A 21,187-nucleotide genomic window follows, 5' to 3' on the forward strand; every position below is an offset into this window, starting at 1 on the left:
CGACTTTCTTTATTTATCATCCTTCTTGGCGGCCAGCTGGTCCTCGGGGATCAGGCCCCCGGGCTCATAGTCCAGCCACCCTTCTTCCTCTTGCGCCCGCTCACAGGCTATCTTTCGTCTCGTCTTCTTCTTTTGCTCCTTCTCCCTGGCCCATCGTGCTCCTGTGTCCAATGATCTCCCCTGCCGCGTGAGCGAATCTGGCCCCTTTACCGAAGAGAGATCCTGGGACATCGCTGGGCTGTCAACTTGTCTCCTGTGCCGACCAAACGAAGAATGCTCCGTTCTCGGGGACTCGTGGTGCGTGTCATTGATCCCGTCGTCTCGCGCGCCGTCCATGATCCGCGAGTGATACCTCAAGCGTGTCGCAAAGTGATCCCGCGACTTACCACAGATCTTCCGGATGTCTGTGCAGATCTCTGGGCGGGGGAGCGCGTCATGGGCCAACATGTCTTCAAAATAGTTATATGCGGACTCGAAATTGCCTGTTTCCAAGCACATCATGATGAGGTACTCGAACGTTGTCTGGTCGGGCACCACGCCCAAGGCGGCTATCTCCTCCACGACGAACATCCCGGCATCGACATTCCGGGCTTGCCGGCACATGTCGATAAGTACATTGTAGACAGAGACATTGACCTTGTCGGGACAGAGCGCATACAGTTCCTTGTACAATGCAATCCCCTCGAGTGCCCAGTGGGGGTTCTCAGAAGCGAAATGCCCACACACCTCGAATATGACCTCTGCGCACTCAATTGGTATGTCTCGTTTGGAGGCTTTCAAGTCCTTGAGCATGCGCCATGCGTCGCGGGGGGTGGTCTTATGCTTGGTCAAGTGATTATAGATGGCAAGCGTCGAGCTGGGCTCCAGCGAAATCCCCGTCATGTGCATCTGACAGAGAATTTGAAATCCAGAACGCAGATCCCCAGACATGACGTGGGCCTTCACCACTCTTTCGTAGTATTCCAGCTTCAGCGGAACCTTGGCATCGACCAGGAATCTCATCACCGATCCCGCGAGTACGACATCCCCAGCTTTCGCCGCCACCTTGAGGACATTTTCGCAGGTCTGATCGCTGGGCTGAAGGTATTTCAATTCCACCATCTTTCTCCAGATGTACCGTGTGGTCTCATGATGAGAAGCAGCGCTTGCCATATCCAGCACATACGACCACAGCTCCAGACTTATATCATGGCCACGGCTTGTCCGTGAGCGCATCAGCCGGAGTACCTCGTCAAACTCCTTGTAATCGCATATATAATAGATTAAGAGGCTGGGAAGCCAGTTCTCAACCACGCTACCTTTCCTTTCCATCTGCTCGATATGATCCAGCGCCAGCTCAAACTGGTGTTCTCTGATCAGACCAGCAACCAGGAAATGCCACCCGGCAGGGCTCAGGGTAAGCCATCGGTGTCGGAGAGTGCGCACAATATCTTGACGCAGCAAGTAATCCGGGTGAACCGCAAGAACCTGTGGTGAGTGAGCCGCGTCAGTAAGCGCCTTCTCCCCGGTGTTAGGACTCAATTCCCCAACATACCTGAAGAACCGCATGAAGTGTAGCTGAATCGGCCGGTATCCCATTTCCCTCCATCTCCTTTAGCAAATCAAGAACGACTTGTGGTGAACCATAGTTCGGGTCCGAATGGGCAAGTATTAAACATCGGTAGTGTCGCGTCTCGGGATTGACGCCGCGGACTTGAATGAGATAACGCAATATCTGCATCGCACCGGGAATACTCGGGTTTTTGGTCACTCTTTCTTGGAGCATGTGTTCCAGGCGAGACGTAGACAGCTCTTCGAATGATTCCGGTGCGCTGGACTTGATTCTCATTGAAGAGACGCCATCATTCCGAGGAGCGCCATGACCGTTCTTTTCAGAGTAGTTCCCATCTTCTTCAACAATTTCGAGGGTTTGTTGTCTTGGTCTGGGGTAGAGGGTGCCGTGACATCTTCGCGGAAAGCTCGATAGTGAGCCGCGGAGCACCGATGAGCTGCGTTTGAGTAGCCGTTTTTCAGATAGTAGAGAATATCGGGCACAATGCAGGGTAGCGACACTGGATGAAGCACAAAGACAAGACCACAACCCACCGAGTATAACGGTCGGTCGGGGCATCCTGAGCCTTGTCGGCGCGGGGGATTCTCCACAAGCGCCAAATCTACGGACTAAAAGAGGAGTCGGATACGAAATGATCACGTGACCCGCGGCGATACTCATTTGTCCGATTGGCGCATGCCACATAAAAGCAGGACAGGGAAAAAAGGAATCCCCCATGATGACCCCTATCTTAACTAGATGAACAGAATCTGAGAATGATGTACGGAGTAGGAGATCAGAAAACACTAGATGGCACGTCTTCCCATTGACAAATACAACCAGATACTCCAAGGCCATGCTCGACTAACCCACCCAACCGACTTTCTCTAACGAAACTACCTACTCAATCTCCCCGGGGTATCTCTCGTAAATCTCTCTCATTCTTTCGTGTGTAAGTTGTTTTCAAAGCTCAAGCGTCCCTGCCACCGCGGCCGCGACCCCGTCCACGGCCACGGCCACCACCACGACCTCTGTCACCTCTACCGCCATCACGAGGTCCGCGGCTCCGGTTGTTCGCCTGGTTCAGTTGTTGCTCCTTCACCAACTCTATGATCTCCTCGGGAATCCGCAGGTATTTGATCTACAGCCGGTTAGATGGGCAGCCAGGTTGGGGGGAGGGGGTCTGTTCCACTGACGTTGTTTCCTCTGACGTAGACCTCCGGTAGCCGGAAGAAACGGTCACCTTCGGGGCTGGTCTGAACGACTTCCTTGAGTATCAGGTTCATCCAGTTGTCGCAATTCGCAAGATGTCCGTTGAGGGTTTCGCCGTTCTTGAGTTCGACGAGCATGGGGTGGCCTTGCGCCGCGGTGAGTAGACCCAGAGGTAACTGTTTCCCAACTGGTTAGAAGATGCGACAAAGGGGTAGGGGGCTAATCTCCAGAGACTATATTACCATCTTGTGATGTATACTGATCAATGCGGGCTCTTCGAGGTTGTGGGCGGGGGAGAGGCAGAAGGATGGAATCGGTCTCGTGAGAATCAGAAACCGGGGATGGCGATGCTCAAAGGGAGTCGCCAAGAGTTCACGGGCAAGAAAAGGTAGGTTTGCAGGGAAATGAAACCTTCGTCACGATGTCAGAGTGATTATGGTCCTGGCAAGCTCTCCGCGCGAGCTTCCAGCGGCGGTGATCGCAACCACGGCGAGGCCCGGAATAACGGTAGATCCGAGATCCGCCAGCCCTGGCCGGCTTATCATCCTGGTAGCGTAACGAGTAGTCAGTCCATCAATAGCATGACTCGATCTACTTACTAGTGTAGTCGGCTCTCCGTACGCCTCCGGGTCTGAGCCTCAGACAAGGCCCGAGGGCCACGATGTTCTTTCATCACTGTACTACCTACCCCCCGGTTCTTGAAGATCCCACTCTCGTATAGAGTCCTCTAAACCCGCGTTGTATCTGTCTCCTATCATATTTACTCACTACCGCTAGCAAGCCTAGCTGCACCCCGTCTCATGTGTTCACAACCACACCACACGTAGTTGCTCTCACATCACCATGCACCGGCCCACGCAGTTACCATTATTATTCTTGTGTCTTACCACCAGCAGCCTGGTTACGGGTGCCCCCATCAAGAAAAATGGCAATCCACAACAGACACCTTCAATTTCAATTGTACATCATACCAGTTAGTCCACCCAATACAACCAACATAACGTCTCCAAGTTCTAAAAACATCCAACCAGACCTCGAACATGAAGATGCACACTCAAATCCAGATACATCATGGTCAACATCCAAGCTCGGGATCGCCGCGCTGATCAGGAGACTGTCCGAACTCACGATGCGAGATTACTTCCTAAATCTCGCAGTGTTGGTTTGCATCATCACTATCTGTGTGCTTGTATATAGCATCTGCCAAAACACCATGCACTGTCGACGGTGTCGGGTAGACAGAGCTGCACGGCGCGAAGAGAGACAAGCCCGAAGGGCATATGAGGCCGCAGCGCGACGACTCAAATGGCGACAATGGTGGCAGGGCAAGATCTCCTACCCTGAGCCGAAGTCTGAGTTGGTGCCGATGGCACCGCTAGTGCGGGGTTTGCCGGGAAGGGACCCGGAGGGGTTTGATGCTGATTCTGTTGTGATCTCTGAGCCGGTTAATATGCAGACGGAGATACAGGGGTTCAGGCATGCCCTGGAGCTTGTTGGAGACTTGGTCCGGATGCCGGGTCGTGATTTGGAGGGCGCTGCTGCCCATCATGGGGGAGCTAAGGGGGGTGAAGAGACGGGTCTCGTTAAAGTGCGAAGTGCGATGTCAGATACGGCGGCGTCGTCGACGGTTGGTTTAGCGACAGTGATGTCTGCGGGGACTAGCAGTCTGAAGAGTCTGGATTGCAAGTCGTCGGGGACGTTGGATACTACGGATTTGCCTCCCCCTAGCTATCACTCCTAGGTAATTAGGGTGTGTAACATAATGGTAATTGGGTGTTGGATATATGATTATGGTCATAATGGGCGGGTGGGGTGGACTTGGGAATTCATAACGGTTATTATTACAATGCGAATTTTGTTGCATAGACCGGGGGAGAAAGCATTGAAGGCGTGGCGTGACGGCATTTTTCACACTTTTGCCCGCTTGGATGCCGAGTCATCATTTTCCTCTTCGTCATCTTCATCCTCAACCACGAGCTTTCGCTTAGCCCCCTGTTCTTTCCCGCTCGGGCCTGCGCTGTCCTCGCCCACGACGGCAGTTGACTCTGATGCCGCGAGCTCATCTGACTCGTCCTCCTTTGCTTTCAAGGCATCCTCGCGAGCGTCGAAGACACTGAGCAGAGCGTTGTACCCCTCTTCGACATTCGTAACGGTTTCCTCCAGCTTCTGAACGCGGTCACTCATGTCCAGTTGGATCAGCACATCCCGATGACGCTTGTAGAGACGCTGTTTGGTGAGCATGCGCCACCAGTAATACCGACGATCGTTGGGGTCTTCTGCGTTGTACTTCTTAATGAGCAGCCGAGACATATTGGCCCCACCAGCAAGGCGGTTTTTGCTGGGGATTCGACCGAGAAGGAACATCTCCATGATATGGGCGAACTGGGTTGAGGCAATCTTGAACGTCGAGCGGATATCATGCAGAACTTTGGTTGGGATGAGGGTGGAAGTAGGGACACGCCGAGGACGCTGCTTCTTGGACTGTGTCCCGTAAGGATCAGGGTTGATGTCTACCTTGTGCTTGAGGAACTCCGGGCGCAAGATGTGGTAGTCTGCGGTGTCGCGAAGAGCATCAAAAGCCTCATTTGGATCCTCGACAGTCAGCTCTGTGATTGTTGGGTCGTTGACGCATGCCGCATGGATAATGGTGTAAAGATGGGTGCCATGTCCCGAACCTTGGTGAGGAGGAAGAATCAAGAATTGGGCGATCCGCAGCCGAGATGGGAGCTGGGCCGGTCTGATTTCTGGGGCCGGGAATGGGTCGTTCTGGACGGCGCGCTCCTTCATGGAATCTTTCTGGTAGTACCACCAGCGATAGGTTGTCGCATACCCGACAATGGAGTATTGGGAGGCAGTTGGCGTTGGCGGCTCCACCTTCTCATACCTGCAGTTTCATTAGCCATTGTATCGAGTGTCAAAGGGGTCATGGCATACACAAAGTAGACTGTCCATCTTTCAAGCGTCCAAATAGGATCATCGGTGATCAGAGGTGTGCCGGCTTCGATGAATAGCGAGACGAAAACCTGTGCACGATCCAATAGTTGCCGAACCTTGGGATCAGCAAGAGACCCGGCCCATATCTCATACTTTCTCTGTCGAGTAACGTAGCTGTGAACGAGTTTGCCCGGGGGCACAAACTCCTTGGCGTGCTCGTCTTCTTGGACAGCCTTTTCGTAATCAGGGAGTAGAGTAAAGGCCTCTGCGTGTCGCGTTGAGTTAGACATGATCGAACATCTTATTATCACACATCAGAAAGGGCTCGCTACTCACCTTCAGAGACAAATGGCTCCACTGTTTTTATCAAGTCGAGGGCAGCCGTATCCCCGACTGGCTTGAACTTCTCATCGTAAGAGATATGGATATGCGGGCGGAGGTCATGGGCTGCAAACCGCAGGCGGATGATCAACCCTTTGTAACCGAAGATCTGCTCATCATCGCCAAAGATAGGATATGTGAATTGAGGGTGAAAGGTCGAAAGAGTGTTGACCTTCTGCTCGCCGGGTTGGACGATCGTCAGTTGGACGGCGTCATTGGCGTCGCAAGTCCCTATGAGAAGCCGATTCTGTCAGTTAACGAGCTAGAGGGGATAGAAAGGGAATGAGACAGGGAAGGGATTTATTTACAGTCACCGTCACTCATTATGCGCGATGAAATATCAAGAGATAGATAGGGAGAGGGAGGGCAAGCACCAAGAGATGGATGACGGAGGAACTCCAGTCGCCTTCATTGACCACTTTGCGAGGGCGCGTGTTGCTCTCGGGAGCCTCGCGTTGCGCGGAGCTAGGTATAACCGCTTCGGGATTAGCGCCTTGCCCGCAGCGAAGTACATCAAGTCAAGCAAATATTGCTTTTGTTCTGTCAGTGTCTCAGCAGTGCTCGCATTGTGAAGAGCATGCCGGTGCTATGCTACGTACTTATTTATATTACTGCGGTTGATTGGTATCACCTAAAAATTGGCTTGCTGCGCTCATAAGCCAGCTATGATACTGGATTGCCGATGCAAAAATTAATAGGCCATGCCTGTTTGCAGGAACTTAAACTATCCACCGTTAGATTAAAGCCTCTTTCACTTCGCAGAGTACTTGGCTGATTGTGGAATAAGGTAGCCAGTTTTCCCCCCTGTCATTGCCTCGGTTAGTGGCTACAGACAATGGCGGGGAGAAACGATCACTCCCAAGGGGCAAAACCCCCGGCAGACCACACGTAACTACCCCATTACTTCCACTCACTGCCCAAATAGCATCAGGACTGTCAGGCAATTGAGTCTCCTGCTTATTCGACTGGTCAAGCCAATTTATCATACTTTGGATAATCATATCCCCTAGTCATCATCATGTCTTCGTCCGGCCCACAGCGAATAGCTTTGATCGGGCTTGGAACCATTGGCATGTCCATGGCAGCGCTTCACCTCTCGCGTGAACAGAACATAGTCGATGTATTTGACACCAGGCCCGACTTTGAAGACTATCTCTCCAAGACCTTGCCGATATATCTAAACCAGCCTCCATCCTTTGACTCCGAGTTAAGCTCCAGCCCCCAGCCAATGTCCTTGGTGAAGTTGCTAGTATCCTCTGGTCGCCTGCGGATTCACTCGTCCTTAGAAACCGCATGTGCATCGGCTACCATTGTCCAAGAGCAGGGGCCAGAGAACCCTGACTGGAAACAGTCTCTCTGGGCTCAGGTCGAAGCAATAGCCCCACCGTCCGCACATCTCTGGACCAGCACGTCTGGGATTGCTGCCTCCATCCAACAAGCCCAAATGCGTGACAAGACTCGCCTGCTGGTGGTGCATCCTTTCAACCCGCCACATATCATGCCTCTCTTAGAGATCGTACCTGCGCCGGAGACTCTACCCGCGCACGTGGAGTTTGCCCACGAATACTTTTCTATGCCTGGCTCACGACATAGACCGGTGACGGTCCGAAAAGAGATCCCTGGATTTGTGGGCAATCGACTGGCGTTTGCACTACTACGGGAAGCCTGTTATCTGGTACAGGAAGATGTAGTAGGTGCGAAAGACCTGGACACGATATTGATGGCCAGTCTAGGACCTAGATGGGCTGGGAATGGCGTGTTCGAGAGCTACCAGCAGGGGGGTGGTGAGGGGGGCATTCGGGCTTTCATGGAGAAGTTGGGCGGAACTATGCAAACCGTCTGGGACGGACAGGGGCGCGTCAATGTGCTGGGCGATGAGGGCACTGAGTGGAAGGAGAAAGTAATCACTCAAGTGGATCAGGCCTATGGAACCATGTCTGCGGACCAGATCCACGAGAAGGAAGCACGTTTGAAGGACTTTGTACGAGTACAAACGCAGAGATACCCGCCGGATGGACGGGAAACATAGCCTGGCCTGGCTTTGGGAGAATGCCTTCTAAGATCACAGCGTCTCATCATACTCTTCTGTACAATAGTGTACTCCTGTAGAAATGGATGCGATGCGCAATGAATCGTCAGCTCCAGTCGGGTGGGCCCGCCCGTGCCTCGGGCTGGGGGCGTTCCCTTCCCACTGCGGCGGCGGATCGCAATCATCCATCCGCAGTAGTCAGGGCCGTCCTCCTCCGCCACGTTTTCAGTTCTCTGCCTCCTGCGCACCGTACCGCCTTGAAGAACGGCCTCCCGGTCCCACCAACTACTCCTCCGTACTACTCTCAACCTCTCTCCTCGTCTCCCCTGGGTCTCCTCGGTATCCTGCGAACCTCCTCCCGTCCATCGTCAGCCTTTGACACAGATTGCACCGCGACCCGAAGTGATCAGGGGCGTGCTGAAAGTATTTGTTTGGAATTGGCACCATGAGTGAAACCCTCTAAAGCACGGACGAAGCTCTGGGACGAGAGGCCGACCATGGAGGGACTCTTCACGCTGCTCGCATTGAGCATTGTGATGGCCATTACGTGAGTTAGCTTCACTCTGGCAGGCAGTCTTGCGAGGTGCCAATTGTCCAAGCTAACCACCCATCGGGATTCCATAGATCATTCGTCGTGGGGTCACTGCCGCTTGCCTTCACCCTTTCCCCCTCCCAGCTGAGATTAATATCCTCCATTGGCATGGGAGTTCTGGTTGGGACATCCTTGATTGTTATCATCCCAGAGGGAGTGGAGACTCTCTACAGCGCAAACGCGCTCCGCAACCGGAATCAAATCAGCACCCGGTCGACGACAGCCATCAATTGGCAACACCAAGCAATACCCGCCACCGATTTCCTTTCTGCGAGAGAAGCATTGGAATACTCAGATACAGCTTTGGCATCCCCGCCGATTATATCCGCCCTACCATCTACTCCTACCACAATAACTACAACCCATTCGACCCGAAATGAGCAGCCTGAAATACAGAAACGCAATGAGGAGACATCGAATGATAAAACCGATGAGCATCATGACGAAGAAAGCTCACCTCATGCTTGGATTGGAATCGCTCTCATCAGCGGCTTCATCCTGATGTACCTCATTGACAAGCTACCCGTTTTCGCATCCCCCTCCAAACAGGAAAGGACTCCCTACCATATATCTTTAGACAATCTAGGTTCCGGGTTGCGACGCAACTCGTCGCCCTCGCGTGAGGGAGGCTTGTTGGATGCTGGTAACATTCCCAGGAGAAGCCACAGCTTTGCAACCACCACTGGGCTCGTGATCCATGCCGCGGCCGATGGGATCGCATTGGGTGCATCCAGTTCCGACGCCGGGCTTAGTTTTATCATCTTTCTAGCCATCATGGTCCACAAGGCGCCGGCATCCTTTGGGCTCACCTCGGTGCTGCTGAAGCAGGGCCTCTCTAGTCGCACTGCGAGGGCGCATCTGTTGATCTTTAGCCTTGCTGCTCCCGTGGGTGCATTGATGACGTTCCTATTTGTGCAAATTATGGGGTCGGCATCTAGCAGCGATGACATTGGCAACCGGTGGCGGACTGGAGTTCTTCTTCTATTTTCTGCTGGAACATTCTTGTAAGTCTGGCCGTTAATCCCGCATTTGAGGCGGAGACTCATGTTTCTAGGTACGTCGCTATGCACACTATGCAGGAAAATAGCCCGAACTCCTCCTCTCGCGATTCCCAAGCCAATGGATATGGCGACCACAGAGAGGCCCCCGCGTCTGACAAGTCCATGAGAGACTTGGTCGCTTCTGTCATCGGCATGGTCTTGCCGCTGTTCCTACAGATCGGTCACGCCCACTGACCTTGCTGTATCCCCCCGTTTTTTTTTGTCTCTTCTTCTGGTCTATCCTAGATGCATTCTGGTTCTAGGAATCAAGAAATAAGTCCCGTTTAAAGATAGCTACACCGGGTTTGGACAACCCGCACGGATTTTCTTGAGTGTAATAGATTTTGATACTTGTTACTGGAGGAAAAGCTCGCCTCTATTTAGAGAGCCAGGATATGCTGTGATCTGTGTTATATTCCCTACGGGGGACTGTGTTTTTGTTTCTGTCGCTGTCGGCTTCGTTAGACGTCATGGCTACGAGTGTGAGGTATTTGTACAATGCGGTGTATGTTGTTTACCAGGCTTCTTGGTCATAATTGCATCTTTCCTCAATCAGAGCAGCATCACAATCACGTAGCATATAGTTAGTCAGCGTTAGTATATAACTAGTTACAATAGTATAAGAGGCGCGAAAAGCCCCGACGCGCCGTGCCTTGGACCAAGTCGAAATGAAACCTTCTCCCCCGCAAAAGTAGGCGCGTGACTGGTGATGAAACTATTCGGCAAGACTGAAATCATATTCCCAGGTAACCCTGTTCCATGGTCGCACCCGCAACCCGCTTTTCAACCAAGGACTCGGGTCAACTATACCAGAGCCATCGCGTTGGAACCGGCTACGTGGCTATACCATCGGAATCGCGGGCGTCCCTAGCTTGTTGACACAACAAGTCTCGGGGCCAGTAGTAGTGAGTGTGCCTGATTTCCGAGTTATTTTCCGAGCGGTAGGTTAGCTGCCACTTGACTTCCGCGCCGTGATCTGATTGAATTTCCCACCCGGTCCGTTTGCCTCCTTGTGACGACAGAGTTATGCTAACCCTTGCAGTGTATGGCCTCCTGGTTTCCATTCATCGTCCATCATTGTGGTGTGATGGGGGAGAGAGAAGAGCAAGGTACAGTGCATCTCGAAGGCCCATCGAGGTTAAGTGACCGAAGGTGAGTCGGGGAAGAACTCCACCCATGATCCATCGTCCCGCGGAGGTGGAGGGAGTCATGGAGGGATAAAGTACCTTAGCTACGTGCTAAGCCGATCCCTTCCGGCTATCCAAGATCCGCAATGCTGAGCCTACTCCTATCTAGTATCTAGTTATCTACGGATTATCTACCGACCAACTCCGATACGAGAGGGCTTTGCACGGGGACACACCCACCTCCACCGCGACTGGAGGGGCTTACTTACATGCGTAGTTGCATACATAGTATACATATTGCTTCGGGGCCATCGCGAGCCGCGACCAGCCAGCCCGTTGAGCGGCCAGCGGCCAACAGCGGCCAACAGCCCGCAGGAAACGGGGCGTTAAGACTGCCCGCTGCGACGGGGGAACCTGCGGGTGGATCGCCCAGTGAGGGCGCAAGCCAACGACTAATCGGGCGCGGCAGCCACCGCCATCGGGCGCCAATTACTATTAGTAGTAGGCGACTGCCGGCTGAACTTAGCGTGGCGGCTTGAGCCTTGAGCTGGACTTGGTTGGTTGTACTTGACTTTCCTCTTACAATTCACATACCTCATCATCCCGCCGGCTAGACTGTAAGCTCCGAGTGTGAGTGACCAGTGACTGAAGCCCTGAACGGACTACTTCGGAGAGAAGGCCTTCAAAGTCCTGGAAGTCCCCGAGGCAGGAGAGAGAGGACTGCACCTGACCCGTCACGACATCGCATGATTAGCAGCACAGTACGGAGTACGCAGTACTCCTACTATTCTTGTTACTGGTGGCTCCTCTGGCGGAATCTCGAGCGCTCTTCTGCTGCTGCTTCTGCTGCTTCTGGATGGCGTCGGGAAGGCCGCCATCCTGATTAGTCTGCACGGCCTGTCTGCCACTCTCTGTCTTGCCCGTTTCTTCCCCCCCCCCCCCCCCCCCCCCCCATCACCTTCGTCACCATCTACCTCCGATTATTCACCACCCCCATATCTGATTTCCCGCTATTTTGGTATTCAATATTTCTTGCCCGGCCCATCCAACCTCGCCCCCCTCCCCCCCTCCCCCACCCCTTTCCCTGTCTACCACCAGCGAGCCAGCCAGCCAGCCCGGCCCAGCCCTTCGCTCCTCTCCTCTCCCTCTCCTCCCGTCGGAGATCCTCCTCTGCTGCCGCCGTCTTATCTCTCGCTCCTCCTCTCTATCCGCCTTCTTTTTTTCTTATTTCTTCTTTCTCTCTTTCCTGGAGCAATCAACATACTCTCGTTTTCCGGTTGCTTTCCTCTTTCATGATCGAGACAGGGTCTCGAAGGGCTTGCGTAGGGCGATCTCAGTGACCTTGTGAAGGACTACCTAGTTGGACTACGCAATCCCCTGGATGACACAGCCCGCATCTCACCACACGGCAGTCCATGAACCCTCACAATCCAGCCAACGGCGGGATGAGTCCGCGCAGTGTGCCTGAGCAGATGGCGACGGCGCATTCCCGGTCATGTGCAGCAGCCAGAGACTCAGCCCCATCGCTCTCCAGTACCCACTCCAGGTCTCTGTCTTCGTCCACCAAGACCGGCACTCCTATTCCTCCCAGCCTTCTCCCATCGGCGCCAGCTTCGCCTCCCACCCCAGCGCCTAGTCCCACCCCTCACCAAAGACCTCCGACCTGGCAGACGACAACGGACGAGGATGATGATGCCGTCCTGCTGAATGCTAGGATACACTTCAGTTCGCTCTCCAACGCGAAGAAACAAAGATTCTTGGAAGGGATACTTGGTTTATGTGATAGTCAACACCTGAGCTTTGTATCCAGCTACGTTAGTCCTCGCTTGAGAAAGGATCCGTTCTTGGTATTCCCGAATGAACTGTGCTTGAGGGTGAGCTTGATCCTTCCGTGGGCCGTATATATCGCCGCTTGAACAAGGCTGACCTTCGTTTTGTCGCTTCACTAGGTTCTATCTTTCATCGACGACCCCAAGACGCTGGCGAGAGCATCTCAAGTATCAAGACGCTGGCGGGAACTGTTGAACGACGATATCACGTGGAAAAACTTGTGTGAGAAGCATTCGTACGCATCCCGGAAGATGTCGGAGGACGATCGAGACTTCCTCGACCCTTTCCATGGGCACCAGTTGCATGCGGTGTCTAGTACCCAGTCGTTGAGCGGACTGCAAAGGCGACCCAATCTGTCTAGCGTTCAGTCTCGGGACTGCCTCGCTGAAGTCCCGCGCTCTTTATCGGGAGACTGGCTCTCCTTGTCAGGGTACCCATCACGCAAGAAGCGGGTTAGACCGCTATCTTACAGGTCCCACTTTAAGCAAAAGTACATGGTGGAGTCTGCCTGGAATAAAGGCGGGCGCAGTACCCAAAGACATATAACTCCTGACCAGGGCGTGGTGACCAGCCTGCATCTTACTCCGAAGTATATCGTGGTTGCCCTAGACAACGCTAAGATCCATGTGTATGATACCAACGGAGATAACCAGAAAACGCTCCAGGGCCATGTGATGGGGGTTTGGGCTATGGTTCCGTGGGACGACATTCTTGTCAGTGGTGGTTGCGACCGCGAGGTTCGTGTCTGGAATATGGCCACCGGGTAAGCATGACGGCCTTGCAATGAAATGAGCAACTTAATCATACTGACGGATGAATGACTTCAGTGCGGCGATCTACCTCTTGCGTGGGCACACGTCAACAGTGCGCTGCCTTAAGATGTCTGACAAGAATACGGCAATCTCGGGATCGCGCGATACAACACTGCGCATATGGGACTTGGCCACGGGCACTTGCAAGAACGTTCTGGTTGGGCACCAAGCTAGCGTTCGTTGCCTAGCTATCCACGGGGATCTCGTGGTTTCGGGAAGCTATGACACCACCGCCCGCATTTGGAGTATCTCGGAAGGGAGATGCCTCCGCACGCTTTCGGGCCATTTCAGCCAAATCTATGCAATCGCGTTCGATGGCAGACGCATCGCGACAGGCAGTTTGGATACCAGTGTGCGGATTTGGGACCCGCACTCGGGACAGTGCCATGCTATCTTGCAAGGCCATACCTCCCTGGTAGGGCAGTTGCAGATGCGGGGCGATACTCTGGTCACTGGCGGCTCCGATGGCTCCGTTCGTGTTTGGTCGCTAACTAAGATGGCGCCCATTCACCGGCTGGCAGCGCATGACAACAGTGTGACTAGCTTACAGTTCGACAGCTCTAGAATTGTCAGTGGCGGGAGTGACGGTCGCGTCAAAGTCTGGAGTTTACAGACTGGCCAATTGCTTCGAGAGTTGTCGACCCCGGCGGAGGCTGTCTGGAGGGTCGCCTTCGAAGACGAAAAGGCCGTCATCATGGCCAGTAGATCAGGTCGCACCGTTATGGAGGTAAGGGATATTATTCCAACACGCCTATCCCGGACTAATAGTCATGATATCCTGCAGGTTTGGACTTTCTCGCCACCTCCCGAAGAAGATGGGGATGATACGGTGATTGTCGAGAGCGCTTCCAGCACACCAGGGCTTCATCCGACGAATACCGACAGCAGGCATAGAGATCGCTTCTCAGACCCTCCTCCAAGCCTGCCGCTCAATAATGAGGATGACCAGGCGATGACGGATGCTCCTCTCTCTTGACTCTAGAGGTGTATGATGCGATCACACCTCTTTTTTGCATTACGAATCCCAGCGTTCCCTTCTATATTACCTGTTTTAGCGCTGAAACCAACGGCCAGGCTGATCCAACGAGCATCACCACAGTAGGGGTGCGCCGTCAACCATGCCTGGCCATCGAACATCGGCATTTGCATTCTGGGTGTTGGGTCTGAATATTCCATACCAACCTGGTCGTTTTCAAAATATGTGGGAACTATGATGTGGAGTTAACAAAATGGCAAATGGTAGGCCACAGCGTTGTGCCAGCGGGAGTATCAGGAACAGTATTTAGCTCACGATATGATACATGTCTTTCTCTTCGAGGGCTAGATGGATACCCGATTGGGAGATGATGTATTTAACAACATTTACAGAGAGTTTGGTCTCCATGGTTGGTCCACCCAAGCGAATACATCGATTTACCCATTCTTTGCACCACAAGTTCTATTATTGTTCATGTAACTGCTATCGAGATTCCAGCACACCTTACTCCGTAGATATTCAGCGAACCGTCAAGGCCCGAGCCAGACAACTTCCATTTGCCCCAGTGCTGCTCTGTAGCTTTCCAGCACTAATTCGGATAGTCAATCCTGCAGGGATTGGCCCCGTAGCGGAGGGCCCACGCAAATCACCTGACCGACCCTGTGGCCAGGGCATGTCACTCGCTGAAGAATAGAAAGGAGGCTCTGCGTTCCTTCTTCCCCCCATCTATCGCTCTCCTGGAGTTCCTCCATGAACCACAACCCCTGAATTTACAATCATCTATCTATGTCTTTTCCACTCCCGCAGTATCCATCCCACACCTGGCTCCCTTACAAGTAGGCGAACACGAACATGGTGTACGGCGGAAAGCCAAGCACAGGTTGCCATTTGTGTCGCCGGCGCAAGATCAAGGTAGGACTAAATTGAATTTTTCGATCAGTTTAAGTTGTCATTATCTGTCAGGGTGGTTGGACGAGCGGCTAAGGACATCTCTCCCCAGTGCGATGAGGGGCATCCCGGTTGTCGGAACTGTTCCGTTTACGGTCAGCCTTGTCCGGGGTATCGCTCTGATGTGATGTTTCGAAATGAGACGCGCAAGGTCCAGGAGTTGATGACCAAGGGTACTACTAGTGGTCGTTTGGATGGTAGTGGTAGCAGTGGCAGTGGGAGTGGGGGTGGGAGTCAACGTCATAGTCAGGACCTGATGGTTGAGGACTACAGCGACGACGATACTACTAGTTCAGCGCTGTGCGCTGTCTCCAATGGTCGAGACCCGGCTCCCGCTGCTCTTGCTCCTGCTTTCGCAGCTGCTGGCGGCAGAGTACACTACTACAGTCCATCATCGCTGTCCGTGTACCGCATCCCCGATACCAGCTGGGAAGAAAAAGCGATCTGCTATTTCTTCGACCAGTACACGATAGTGGACAATATCCCAGGGAGCGCGGGCCACCTGGGCTTCGTGCCGTCGCTGTATGCAGTCTGTCGGGACCAGAATCTCGCTACTCCTGCGTCTTCCTCCCTGCGACTTGCTGTCGATGCCACGTCCCTGATCGCCATGAGCAATCTGGTTGGTGCGTCTGGCAGTATTGTTGCACAAGCGAGAAATCGGTTTGGCTTGGCGCTGGGTCGCCTGCAGGAGGCGTTGAATTCGCCAGTCGAGGCAGTCAAGGATGAAACGTTCGCCACGTTGGTCATCTTGTCCTTGTTTGAGGATATCTCGGGCGATCGCAATGGGCTTGTCAGCTCGCATACGACCGGGTTCGAGGCTCTGATAAGACTGAGAGGGGAGAATCAGCTTGTGCATGCGCAGGGGCTGGATATGTTCAAGTTTGCATATGTGCATGTGGTGAGTTACTGTCATTGGTGTGATGGGATGGGATGTGTGGGTGGTGTAAATGAATGCTGATAGGGCATAAGCAAGTAGAGTCCCTGGTTCTGAAGGAGAAGCCGCGGTATAATTCTCAATGGCTGGTTCAGCTCCTCGACAGTTCCGACCCTCTACAGCGGCTGATGATCATCGCGGCCAGGATCTCGCCGCTGCTTTCGGAGGTCTACTCGGCCCCAGATGGCTTGGATGCGGCCGGGGTCACCAAGCTCGCTTCGTGGATTGACTCGTGCAGACAATTGGACGCAGAACTAATTGAATGGAGCCACTCTATGCCGGAGGAATGGCTCCCTCTCGCGACGCGCTCTTACACAGGTGAAGATGTGCTAACATACCGAGAGATGATCATCGGCTCTATCTGGGCTCATTATCGGTGCGGCCGAATCACCATCCATCTGAGGATCGTCGATCTATTCCGGGCACTGGTGTCAGTCACCAACTCGCCGGGAATACAGCGAGAGGCGGCACAACAAGTGGATGAGAGTCATCGTATTTGCAAAGACCTGATCACCGAGTCGTGTCAAAGCATCCCGTTCTCTTTTGGTCAGATTGACCGGTTTGGGAATCGGTTGGCCCCCTCCACCGAGGGCAGGTATCCTATCCGGGCATTCTTTGCTCACAGCATGATGTGGCCTCTGTGGTTTATCTTGTCGTGCGGATTGACCTCGCCCGCCCAGGACCAGATTATCCGCAGTTTGCTGACGCGCATGGGCTCTGAGCTCGGCATCAAGATGGCGTTTTTCCTGGCAAACACTGGCATGGAAAATAAGGTACCTCCGATGCCTGATATGTCCTCGTTTGAACAGTCCATGGGCAACTTGTACAGGGGGGGCTTGTACAGTGGGTGAGTGATTGCTAGAGTGTTTCAGAGATATCTCTGGCTGGCGTCAATTATGATCATTATCGAGATCTGTCTGTATATTGTGCTATATTTCTTGTATATAATTATATATATAGATATGGGGGGTTAAAAGGGGGACACCTAAGGAGCCACAGTAGGAGCTGTGATTTTGCTGGAGATGCTATCTAACTACGGAGTACATAGTAGTACATAAACTAGACCATACTACGTACACAAACGGAATAGTGCTTATCTTATGCAACTAAGTGGACCAATGACATCGCCGTGTTCTTTTTCCGGCAACCCCGGATATCCTGACGTCATGGATCGTCTCGGCGCAAGCGAGAAGCAACAGAGCAGCATGGTAGGGGAGCACGAGGGACAGGACAAAGCAGATTAGCCTCGGTGACAGAGATCGCACAAAGAGCGCCTTCACCGAGACTGCAAATTGCAGGCCTCCAAGTCCTCAGCAGCAGGGAAGCGCGGCCAGCAGTGCCGGTTAGCCGTTGGCTGGATCTGGACTGACTTCACGAATGGGGCTGGACGCGCCGGTTTGGGCGGCCGATAAGCCGTGGCGCTGACGACATACGAGCTGTGCTGGCTGTACCTTGATGATGGGCCCCGTATATATCCTGCGGGGGAGCATACGGCTGGTTGCGTTACTCATTCACTCGTCTGCCTTTTGCTTGGGATCTGGTTTTGGTCCTGCTCCCTTCTCTCCCCAGCTCTGTATTGCTCGATAAGAATCCATCCATCCCTCTCATCATGGCTACACAGAAGACCAATTACCCGCTGGGGAAGATCGAGCCCGATTCCGCAAGGTACTTTGCGAGCTGTACGCTCGGAGGCATTGTCGGTACGTCTCCATACACCTTAATATGCCCAATTTACAAGAACCAGCCAGCTGACCCTGTATCTCGAACAGCATGCGGTGAGTAGTAGTACATTCCTCCCAATCCCCCGTCTCCTCACCCCCCAGGCCTCTAATCCCCATCCCCATCCCCATCCCCAGGCCCAACCCACACAGCCGTCACGCCGCTTGATCTGGTAAAATGCCGTCGTCAAGTCGACCCCAAGATCTACACCTCCAACCTCTCGGCATGGCGCACCATCATGTCGAAGGAAGGCCTGCGGGGGATCTTCTTCGGCTGGACGCCCACCTTCGTCGGCTACTCGATGCAAGGCGCCGGCAAATACGGCTTCTACGAATACTTCAAGTACCTGTACGGTGACAACCTGTTCCCCAACGCCAACCGGACCGTGGTGTTCCTGGGCGCCTCTGCCTCCGCCGAGTTCTTCGCCGACATCGCCCTCTGTCCCATGGAGGCGATCAAGGTGCGCATGCAGACGACGCTGCCGCCGTTTGCGCATTCCCTGCGCGAGGGCTGGGGGAAGGTCGTGGCGAAGGAGGGCATCTCCGGTCTGTATAAGGGGCTGTATCCGCTGTGGGCGAGGCAGATTCCCTACACCATGACGAAGTTCGCGACGTTCGAGGAGACGGTCAAGTATATCTATAAGACGCTCGGGAAGCCGAAAGAGAGCTATAATGGTCTGCAGCAGACGGGGGTGAGCTTTTTGGGTGGCTATATTGCCGGTATCTTCTGCGCTATTGTTAGTCATCCTGCGGATGTCATGGTGAGCAAGTTGAATGCCGATCGGAAAGGTGAGTTGGTCGTCCATTGATCTTGGTTGGTGAGTGATTGATTGGTGACTGACTGCGATTGCAGCGGGTGAGGGCGCGATGACCGCTGTGTCGCGTATCTATGGTAACATTGGATTTTCGGGCCTGTGGAATGGCTTGCCTGTCCGTATTGTCATGCTGGGTACATTGACGGGATTTCAATGGTTGATGTGAGTGCTCTGATCGAGCTGTTGTCCTGATTGTTTAAGTGTGATACTGACTAGGATATCTAGTTACGATTCTTTCAAGGTGTTCCTGGGTTTGCCTACCACTGGTGGACATTAATGGGTTGATTGGTGCACATAGTAGCCGAAGACCACATCATAATTTTCTTAATGCAATTTAATGACCATGAATGATATTATATTATATCTGTATCTCCCCGATGTGTAGAGGAGAGAGAGAGAGAGAGAGAGAGAGAAGAGAGGGAGGAGTACTCCGTAGATAGAAGTGTGCATCTCGGCGTGTCAGGCTCACCGCCCGGAACCCCGACGGCAGAACGGGGCGTGGCTCTGCTTCGGCTTCAGCTCTCGACCTCCTCGTCCGGCCTTTGCAGCTGCAGCCTTGATCGTTTCCTCGGTGATCCGCGTCGGTGCCATCGGAATCGACCCAGAAACCTGCGCAGTCTATTTTGTCTCTCTATCCCGATTCTCCATCCACCTATCTCAAACCATTCCGCGCAATCCGCTCAAATAATCGCTTCACCAGTTTCGCATCTCCGAACCCAGAAAGCGAGCAAGCAACACCCAGCCCACCCCTTGACCTCCCATCCCAACAATCGCAACCAAACTGCAACACAACCTTCCATCCCACCACCCTCTCGTTCAAAACCAAAAAAAAAACAGCCCCCACCCTCCACAATGGACGAAACCACGACCCGCCAGCCCTCATCAACCTCCAACCCCCCCAGCGTCGAAAACGCCTACAAGCGCAAATGCCTCGCGCTTAAGAAACGCCTCAACGAAATCGAAGACGAGAACGAGTTGATGCGCGTCCGAAACCGTCGCGGCTGGCAATACATTCAGAAGATGCGCCTGGAATCCTGCATCCTGCTGGAACGGCTCTCCAAGGTCACCGGGATGACTGAGGAAGCTCAGGCCGGCGTGAACCCGGAACTGCGCGCCCGCGCGGCTGCCATGATGACTACTATCTCGTCGATGAATGGCGCGGAGGCGAAGAACGGTGCGGATGGTGCGGGTGCGAGTGCGAATCCGGGGGGCTTGTATCTGGAGGATGAGACGGAGGGCAGTTCGGATGAACAGCCTCCTACGGTACGTTTAACACATATATCCTATCTCTGCCCATACTCTATGTTACTGGATGGATGGATGGATGGCTAGACTGACGGATCCGATAATGCAATAGCCCCAAGAACGCCCTCTCCGAGTCAAACGATCACGGAAATCGAACCTCCCCAACGACCCCGGCGCCGAAGACGAAGGCCCGAACACCAACACTAACGACAACACCAACAACGGCAACGAGAACAAAACCAACAACGGCAATGCCCCAGAGTCCGGCCCAGACAGTGCCGCCGGCTTGCCCCGACTGGCTCCCGCCCCGTCACAGGAAGATATGACCTCGTCGTTCCGCATCCAAACAGGCAGCAACGGGTCCCCGGTTCACGACAAAGAGGGCAGTGATCGCGGTAGCAACCAGCCCGAGTCCGGGCGAGCCGGCGAGGCCGCCGCGGAGAAGTCGACGACGCCAATGGATATGGATAAGGAGAGGGACGAGGAGAGAGAGGCGTGATTGATCTGATACCATGCATACATACATTACATACACTACTACTTTTCTTTTCCTTCCCTCTTACGTGCATTTGCTCACTTGATTCGAGTCTGTGGCTGATTTTACCCCCTATCTCTCTTCCCCCTCCCTCCCCCGGCGCGCCGCCTCTGGATCCGTTTAATAGGTGTTATTGTGTTCTCTTTACTGGATTGACTAATATGCTTTCTGATCGGGGGGGGGGGATCAGGCTGTATTTGTATCTTGTTTTCACTCTTCTTCATTCTACTTCCCTCGATTATTGCCGTGGTAATATCTGTAGTGAGCTTTCTTTTTTATTCTTTCTTTTTTTTTTGTTCGTGGGTGGGCAGTGGGCAGTGGGCAGTGATGGATGGGGCTTTCGTATGCTATGCTATAGGGATCATGTTTCTCTAGCGAAAGCATACTATATTGGTTTTATTCAATTGGAGTGTTGATACTACTACGTATTATACTTCTTGCATGTGCATAGGGTAGATGGCATCACATGATGGCAGATGAGTCTAGGGAATCACTAGTGCGGGAGGGATCCGCAGGATGGACAATATC

At 53.4% G+C, this 21,187-nt stretch overlaps 9 protein-coding genes across 9 annotated transcripts; 6 read left to right on the forward strand and 3 right to left on the reverse strand.

The window, feature by feature from the left end:
- Nucleotides 1-9: 9 nt before the first annotated feature.
- Nucleotides 10-2,110, reverse strand: BO70DRAFT_298417 (pentatricopeptide repeat protein; the record flags this gene model as incomplete). The annotated part of the gene is made up of 3 exons (XM_025539604.1): nucleotides 10-175; nucleotides 269-1,467; nucleotides 1,535-2,110. 3 exons carry the CDS (start codon nucleotides 2,108-2,110, stop codon nucleotides 10-12), a joined length of 1,941 nt encoding a protein of 646 aa, XP_025396226.1.
- A 226-nt stretch (nucleotides 2,111-2,336) lies between these two features.
- Nucleotides 2,337-3,235, reverse strand: BO70DRAFT_365029 (U6 snRNA-associated Sm-like protein LSm4). Its single transcript, XM_025543955.1, has 3 exons — nucleotides 2,986-3,235; nucleotides 2,728-2,919; nucleotides 2,337-2,672 (listed from the first exon to the last, which is right to left on the reverse strand). The coding sequence occupies exons 1-3, from the start codon at nucleotides 2,986-2,988 to the stop codon at nucleotides 2,502-2,504; spliced, it is 366 nt and encodes a 121-aa protein (XP_025396227.1). The 5' UTR covers nucleotides 2,989-3,235; the 3' UTR covers nucleotides 2,337-2,501.
- Nucleotides 3,236-3,389: 154 nt separating this feature from the next.
- Nucleotides 3,390-4,567, forward strand: BO70DRAFT_365031 (uncharacterized protein). Its single transcript, XM_025543956.1, has 2 exons — nucleotides 3,390-3,716; nucleotides 3,775-4,567. Exons 1-2 carry the CDS (start codon nucleotides 3,587-3,589, stop codon nucleotides 4,482-4,484), a joined length of 840 nt encoding a protein of 279 aa, XP_025396228.1. The 5' UTR covers nucleotides 3,390-3,586; the 3' UTR covers nucleotides 4,485-4,567.
- Nucleotides 4,508-6,455, reverse strand: hat1 (histone acetyltransferase catalytic subunit HAT1). The gene is made up of 4 exons (XM_025543957.1): nucleotides 6,367-6,455; nucleotides 6,014-6,289; nucleotides 5,678-5,942; nucleotides 4,508-5,627 (listed from the first exon to the last, which is right to left on the reverse strand). The coding sequence occupies exons 1-4, from the start codon at nucleotides 6,380-6,382 to the stop codon at nucleotides 4,652-4,654; spliced, it is 1,533 nt and encodes a 510-aa protein (XP_025396229.1). The 5' UTR covers nucleotides 6,383-6,455; the 3' UTR covers nucleotides 4,508-4,651.
- A 495-nt stretch (nucleotides 6,456-6,950) lies between these two features.
- BO70DRAFT_365034 (3-hydroxyacyl-CoA dehyrogenase) lies at nucleotides 6,951-8,128 on the forward strand. The gene has a single exon (XM_025543958.1). It carries the CDS (start codon nucleotides 7,077-7,079, stop codon nucleotides 8,085-8,087), a length of 1,011 nt encoding a protein of 336 aa, XP_025396230.1. The 5' UTR covers nucleotides 6,951-7,076; the 3' UTR covers nucleotides 8,088-8,128.
- A 173-nt stretch (nucleotides 8,129-8,301) lies between these two features.
- On the forward strand, nucleotides 8,302-10,240 carry BO70DRAFT_365035 (Mn(2+) transporter ATX2). The gene is made up of 3 exons (XM_025543959.1): nucleotides 8,302-8,634; nucleotides 8,712-9,683; nucleotides 9,734-10,240. Exons 1-3 carry the CDS (start codon nucleotides 8,585-8,587, stop codon nucleotides 9,912-9,914), a joined length of 1,203 nt encoding a protein of 400 aa, XP_025396231.1. The 5' UTR covers nucleotides 8,302-8,584; the 3' UTR covers nucleotides 9,915-10,240.
- A 2,051-nt stretch (nucleotides 10,241-12,291) lies between these two features.
- Nucleotides 12,292-14,464, forward strand: BO70DRAFT_373521 (F-box/WD repeat-containing protein; the record flags this gene model as incomplete). The annotated part of the gene is made up of 4 exons (XM_025544918.1): nucleotides 12,292-12,720; nucleotides 12,796-13,439; nucleotides 13,504-14,215; nucleotides 14,273-14,464. The coding sequence occupies 4 exons, from the start codon at nucleotides 12,292-12,294 to the stop codon at nucleotides 14,462-14,464; spliced, it is 1,977 nt and encodes a 658-aa protein (XP_025396232.1).
- Nucleotides 14,465-15,252: 788 nt separating this feature from the next.
- On the forward strand, nucleotides 15,253-17,197 carry BO70DRAFT_342618 (putative C6 transcription factor; the record flags this gene model as incomplete). The annotated part of the gene is made up of 4 exons (XM_025541383.1): nucleotides 15,253-15,376; nucleotides 15,465-15,651; nucleotides 15,787-16,310; nucleotides 16,382-17,197. Exons 1-4 carry the CDS (start codon nucleotides 15,317-15,319, stop codon nucleotides 17,195-17,197), a joined length of 1,587 nt encoding a protein of 528 aa, XP_025396233.1. The 5' UTR covers nucleotides 15,253-15,316.
- Nucleotides 17,198-17,559: 362 nt separating this feature from the next.
- BO70DRAFT_389509 (putative mitochondrial phosphate transporter Pic2) lies at nucleotides 17,560-20,981 on the forward strand. Its single transcript, XM_025546082.1, has 6 exons — nucleotides 17,560-18,046; nucleotides 18,257-18,853; nucleotides 18,918-19,041; nucleotides 19,096-19,120; nucleotides 19,717-20,142; nucleotides 20,237-20,981. The coding sequence occupies exons 1-6, from the start codon at nucleotides 17,956-17,958 to the stop codon at nucleotides 20,621-20,623; spliced, it is 1,650 nt and encodes a 549-aa protein (XP_025396234.1). The 5' UTR covers nucleotides 17,560-17,955; the 3' UTR covers nucleotides 20,624-20,981.
- Nucleotides 20,982-21,187: the final 206 nt, after the last annotated feature.

This window comes from Aspergillus heteromorphus (assembly GCF_003184545.1).
Source record: "Aspergillus heteromorphus CBS 117.55 chromosome Unknown BO70scaffold_27, whole genome shotgun sequence".
Taxonomy (NCBI): domain Eukaryota; kingdom Fungi; phylum Ascomycota; class Eurotiomycetes; order Eurotiales; family Aspergillaceae; genus Aspergillus; species Aspergillus heteromorphus.

Coding starts and splice junctions, on each gene's coding strand:
- BO70DRAFT_365029 (XM_025543955.1), bottom strand. Junction 2,673..2,727: donor TCTACGTCAGAGGAAACAAC/GTCAGTGGAACA, acceptor AACCGGCTGTAG/ATCAAATACCTGCGGATTCC.
- BO70DRAFT_389509 (XM_025546082.1), top strand. CDS start 17,956: ATGGCTACACAGAAGACCAATTACCCGCTGGGGAAGATCGAGCCCGAT. Junction 18,854..18,917: donor GTTGAATGCCGATCGGAAAG/GTGAGTTGGTCG, acceptor CTGCGATTGCAG/CGGGTGAGGGCGCGATGACC. Junction 19,042..19,095: donor ACGGGATTTCAATGGTTGAT/GTGAGTGCTCTG, acceptor GATACTGACTAG/GATATCTAGTTACGATTCTT.
- BO70DRAFT_365034 (XM_025543958.1), top strand. CDS start 7,077: ATGTCTTCGTCCGGCCCACAGCGAATAGCTTTGATCGGGCTTGGAACC.
- hat1 (XM_025543957.1), bottom strand. Junction 5,943..6,013: donor GGAGCCATTTGTCTCTGAAG/GTGAGTAGCGAG, acceptor CGCGACACGCAG/AGGCCTTTACTCTACTCCCT. Junction 5,628..5,677: donor AGATGGACAGTCTACTTTGT/GTATGCCATGAC, acceptor ATGAAACTGCAG/GTATGAGAAGGTGGAGCCGC.
- BO70DRAFT_365035 (XM_025543959.1), top strand. CDS start 8,585: ATGGAGGGACTCTTCACGCTGCTCGCATTGAGCATTGTGATGGCCATT. Junction 8,635..8,711: donor AGCATTGTGATGGCCATTAC/GTGAGTTAGCTT, acceptor GGGATTCCATAG/ATCATTCGTCGTGGGGTCAC. Junction 9,684..9,733: donor TTTTCTGCTGGAACATTCTT/GTAAGTCTGGCC, acceptor TCATGTTTCTAG/GTACGTCGCTATGCACACTA.
- BO70DRAFT_365031 (XM_025543956.1), top strand. CDS start 3,587: ATGCACCGGCCCACGCAGTTACCATTATTATTCTTGTGTCTTACCACC. Junction 3,717..3,774: donor TTCAATTGTACATCATACCA/GTTAGTCCACCC, acceptor ACATCCAACCAG/ACCTCGAACATGAAGATGCA.